The 5,637-nt window shown below is 44.9% G+C and overlaps 1 protein-coding gene across 1 annotated transcript; it reads right to left on the minus strand.

Moving 5' to 3' along the window:
• Window positions 1–1,525: 1,525 nt before the first annotated feature.
• On the minus strand, window positions 1,526–2,416 carry LOC308511101 (homeobox protein NANOG-like; the record flags this gene model as incomplete). The annotated part of the gene is given in 2 exon segments (XM_081081112.1): window positions 1,526–2,371; window positions 2,375–2,416. Coding segments are annotated over 2 exon segments (888 nt in total).
• Window positions 2,417–5,637: the final 3,221 nt, after the last annotated feature.

Raw genomic sequence — 5,637 nt, forward strand, 5'->3', positions numbered from 1 at the left:
TTTAAACTTTGCCTGTGGGAATGGAAAATGGTAAAGCCACACTGGAAAGCAGATTCTCGGTTTCTTATCAAAAACGGAGGGCACCATTACCAAGGACCAGAAATTGCACTCTTAGGCATTCATCCCAGAGAAAGAAAAAATGTGTGAAAGAGTAAAGTGAATGCAATGAAGCAAGATTAAAAATGCAAATGTTCTTCAATAGTGAACCTAAATACAAACTGTGGTACATCCATACCATGGAATGTTCCTCGACAATAAAAATGAAGGAAGCTACATGCCACAAGTCTGATGGATATCCAGGGACTTACTTAGGATGAGGTAGGTGTAGTTATAAAAGGGCCAGGTGACACATCCTTATGGAAGGGAAATGTTCTCTATCTTGACCAAAGTGGTAGAAATCAAACTTATTCATGTGACAAAATCAAACACAATTAAACACATACACACGAATCAATACAATTAAGCTGGAGAAATTTCAATGAAATCTGAGGATTGCATCAATGTCAATATCCTGGTTGTGGTATTGTGCTATAGTTTTCCAGTTCAATGGGGGAACTGGGTCAACTGTACACAAGATCTGTATCATTTCTTATGATTGCATATGCAGTTACAAGTTACTCAAAGTAAACCTTTTAATCTTTAAGTTAATTAATTTAACTAAATTTTTATTAGGAAAAACTAGCACTAGCCCCAGTAAGGGTGTTAATGAATCTACATTAAACAGTGCTATTTGTAATATGTATAGTTTCAAACTCACTGCCATCACAAAAGATGAGGATACGTGGTATAAATTGAGCACCATAGTTATTGCCCAAGACATGTCTGTTATTCATTGTCTGAGTGTTTTCTTCCCGGTTGTTCCATGCTTTGTCTCCTTCTATAAGAAACACATTTTTTCAAATGCTGTAAGAAAAGACTCCCAACCTCATATTCTATGTACAAGGAAACTATCTTTCTTTCTTTTTAATGGTAAAATAGAGGTTTTATTTATTTGTATGTAAACTTATAAACCAACCAGCCAAACTGGTATTATTGTCATGACACTTGAGTAATAAACAAATTAAAGGTTGTAGTAAAACAGCAAAAGGGGCAGAGGAAATCAGTGAAGCATATTATAGCTTAACTGTTCACCTGAATTGAGGATTTTAACAAGCCTTCCAATCCCAGAAAACATGAGTAATCCTTTATCACACCTTTGTTCTTTTACTTCCTATTTTTCAAGTTAAGATTCTAGATCTAGAGTTATCCAAATACTAGATCTAGTATTATATCTATCTATAGCCAGAGGCATCTGTTATCATTTGTCTAACAGCAGCAAGACTACAGAAGCCTTTTTACTTAGACTCCAATCATACCCGACCCCCACCCTCCGAATTGGCACAGTAAGCATAATGAGAAGCAGCATATCAAGGCAGAGATACATAGAAAAATCCTAGGAGAGGTAATACAGCCACTGCCCAAACTGAGATTGAGTAATATACCCATCATCACAATATGTTCGTGGCTATGTGTTTGTGGACTCAGGCTATATGCTCATGGAATAATCTGGGAATGAATCCGTGGATTGCTGAGTACCATAATACTTAGGGGCTTGCAGAATTGCATCATAGGTTTCCCCAGCAATTTCCAAGGAGGCCTCCAAATCACTGACAGGATTTTGCTGGAACTGGATCTGGGGCTGCAGGGCTTCCTCTCCATAACTAAGGAGTTGGTTGTTCCAGAGCTGGTTGTTCCAAGGCTGATTATTCCAGGCTTGGGGACACCAGGTCTGACCATTCCAGGCAGGGTAGTTCCAAGATGGGCTGGTCCAGGAATGGTTGCTCCACATGGAAAGGTTTCCAGAAGCATTCACCAGGCATCCCTGGTGACAGGAGGAGAGGCCCAGGTAGTCTGTAGTTGCTGAGCTCATCTGGGTCACACGGTGGCTGTTCTTTGGCCAGTTGTATTTCTGCCACCTCTTACATTTCATTCTCTGGTTCTGGAACCAGGTCTTAATCTGTTTGTAGCTAAGGTTCAGGATGCTGGAAAGTTCTTGCATCTGCTGGAGGCTGAGATACTTCTGTCTTTGAAATCTCTCATTGAGTACACAGAGTTGGGTCTGTGAGAAGACGGTTCGGATCTTCTGTTTCTTGACCTGGGCTTTCTCCTCCTTCCCTGTCTCGTTCTCTACAGAAGTAGGTGGTGTTGTGCTGGGACTGCTGGGACTGGTGGAAGAATCAGGGCTGTTCTGAATAAGCTGGTCCATGGAGGAAGGAAGAGGAGAGACAGCCTCTGCGTGGAGTGTCTCAGCAGATGACATTGGCAAGGACGCATAGTTTTCTTCAGGCTCATAAATCTCAGGCACTGGTGAAGGCTCCCTAGAATTGGATGGTTAGGAGCAGGGAAGGCTTTGGGGATAAGCCGAATCCACACTCATGTTGCAAAAAGATGGGAGGAAATGGGTCAGCTTTGCAGGGACAGGACCCAACCAGTCAATTTTGCAAAAAGCAGGAAACTATCTTTCAGTAATGAAGCCAAAATAGAGATAATTACAGAAAAAAGTAAACCAAAAGTGTTTGTTAATACCTGATTCATGTTTTAGCATGGCTAAAGGAAAATTTTCAAACAGAAAATATATTATAGAAAAAAAGTTAGAGCTTCAAGAACAAAGAGCAAAGGTAAGAGCACAAATATGGATGCAGAGAAACTGGTCCACTCATACATTACAAGTGGAAATGAAAAATGGAAATGCCACACTGGAAAGCAGTTTGTCAGTTTCTTATCCAAAACTAAGTACACCATCACAAAATGACCAAAATTGCACTCTTGGGCATTCACCCCAGAAAAATAAAAACAGTGTGAAAGAGTAAAATGAAGCACAATTTTAAAATCTAGATGTTCTTCAACAATGAACCAATACACAAACTGTGGTACATCCATATCATAGAATAGTCTTCAATAATAAAAAAGAAGAAACTACTAATTCATGCCTCAAGTCACATGCATATCCAGGGATCCTATCTAATAAAAGAGAAACATGGTAACTGGCGTACGACTGCTACCCTTCCCATTGGCTAATCAGGGCAATATGCAAATTAACTGCCAGCCAAGATGGCGGCAGGCAGCCAGGCAGCTTGAAACTAACATGAGGCTTGCTTGCTTCAGTGACGGAGGACTCCAACGTTCCCCGCTGCAGGCCTCTGAGCTACAAGCAACTATGTAACAAACATAGAAGCTAAACAAAACCCCAGAAACCTGCCAGGCTTCAGCCAGCAGGATCGCAACATTGTAAGCAAAGGCCAGAAACCTACTTTCAGCTGCAGAAGCCTAAGAGCTGGAACCTAGCCTCAAAGCTAAAGCTGGCCCAGAATTAAAAAAAGAAAAAGAAAAAAAAGGAGCAATTGGGAGCTTCAGTCACCCCCAGCCTGAAAACAGCCCTCAGCTCCTCACCCAGACTGGCCAGGCACCCCAGTGGGGACCCCCACCCTGAAGGATGTGTGACCAGCTGCAAACAGCAATCATGCCCTCACCCAGGCTGGTCAGGCAACCCAGTGGGGACCCCCACCCTGAAGGATGTGTGACCAGCTGCAAACAGCCATCATCCCCTCACCCAGGCTGGCCAGGCACCCCAGTGGGGACCCCCACCCTGATCCAGGACACCCTTCAGGGCAAACCAGCCGGCACCCACCCATGCACCAGGCCTCTATTCTATATAGTAAAAGGGTAATATGCTTCCAAGCACCGGGATCAGCGGAGCCGTGAGGCCTCCTGGAACCACGATCAGCGTGACAGGGGGCAGCGCCCAAACCCCCTGATTGCCCTGCAGCTCTGTGTGTGACAGGGGGTAGGGCCACAACCTCCCTATCGGCCCTGCTCTGTTCGTGACAGGGTGCGGCGCCCCAACCCCCCCTCCCCCACGGGCCCTGCTCTGTGTGTGACGGGGTAGAGCCATAACCTCCCCATTGGCCCTGCCCTGAGTGTGAGAGTGGCGGCACCCCAACCCCCTGATCGGCCCTACTCTGTGGGTGATAGAGGGTGGCGCCCCAACCCCCTGATGGGCCCTGCTCTGTGTGTGACAGGGGGCTGCACCCCAACCCCCTGATTGGCCTTGCTCTGTGTGTGACAGGGTACAGAGCCCCAACCCCCCTGATGGGCCCTGCTCTGTGAGTGACAGGGGGAAATGCCCCAAACCCCTGATGGGCCCTGCTCTGTGTGTGATGGGGGCAGTGCCCCAACCCCCTGATGGGCCCTGCTCTGTGCATGACAGGGGGTGGCACCGCAACCTCCCCATCGACCCTACCTTGAGTGTGACAGGGGATGGTGCCCCAACCCCCCAATCGGCCCTACCCTGAGTGTGACTGAGGGTGGAAGCACAACCACCCGATCGCCCTACTCTGTGTATGAAGGGGGTGGTGCCAACTCCCCAATCGGCCCTGCTCTGAGCCCGACCAGGGGCTGCACCTAGGGATTGGGCCTGCCCTCTGCCACCCAGGAGCAGACCTAAGCCAGCAGGTCGTTATCTCCCGAGGGGTCCCAGACTGCGAGAGGGCACAGGCCGGGCTGAGGGAACCCCCTCCCTCCCCCCCGAGTGCACAAATTTTTGTGCACCGGGCCTCTAGTGTAGTTATAAAAGGTCAAAGTGGCACACCCACATGGAATGGAAACATTCTGTATCTTTACTGTGGTGGTGGACATCAAACCTACTTATGTGACAAAATCAAACAGTTCTAAACACAAACACACAAATCAGTGCAATTAAACTGGAAAAATCTCAATAAAACCTGTGGATTGCATCAATATCAGTGTTCTGGTTGTGGTCTTGTGCTATAGTTTTGCAAGATGTTATCATTGGGGAAAGTGAATAATCTGTATACAAGATCTTTCTGTATTGTTGCTTCCAATTGCATGAGCAGCTAAAATTACTTAAAATAAAACTTTAAAATTAATTATATTTAATTAATTTTTATTTAGGAAAAGCTACCATTAACTCACATTAATGGTGTTAATGAATCTACATTAAACAGTGCTATGCATCATTTCAAACTCACCATTGGAAAGGATGATGACATGTGGCATATCTTGACCACCCTTCTTATTTCCCACGAATTGTGGGTTATTCATCATCTGAGAGTTCTCTTTATGGTTGGTTTGTGCATTGTCCCTTTCTACAAGAAAAACTTTTTTCAAATGTTGTGAGAAAAATTAATCCCAACCTCATATTCTAAATCCACTGAAACTACCCTACAGAGTGAAGCCAAAATAAAGATACATTTAGACAAAAGGAAACCAAAAGTATTTATCACTGGTTCATGATGAAAAATGGCTACAGAAAAATCTTCAAACAGAAGAGATATAATAGAAAAATTCTAGAGCGTCAACAAGGACAAAGGACAAAGACAGGAGCACAAATATTGATGCAGAGAAACTGGTTCACTCATATATTGCTGGTAGTTATGGAAAATGGCACAGCCACAATGGAAAGCAGTTTGTCAGTTTCTGATCAAAAACTAACAAAGCGCCCTGGCTTGAGTGGTTTGGTTGGGTGGAGCATTGACCAGTGCAAGAAAAGTGTGCACATTTGATTCCAGGTCAAGGCATATGCCTGAGTTGTGGGTTCAATCCCCAGTGGGGACTTGTGAGGGAGATAACTGATTCCAT

This window comes from Myotis nattereri, assembly GCF_964212035.1.
Source record: "Myotis nattereri genome assembly, chromosome: X".
NCBI lineage: Eukaryota > Metazoa > Chordata > Mammalia > Chiroptera > Vespertilionidae > Myotis > Myotis nattereri.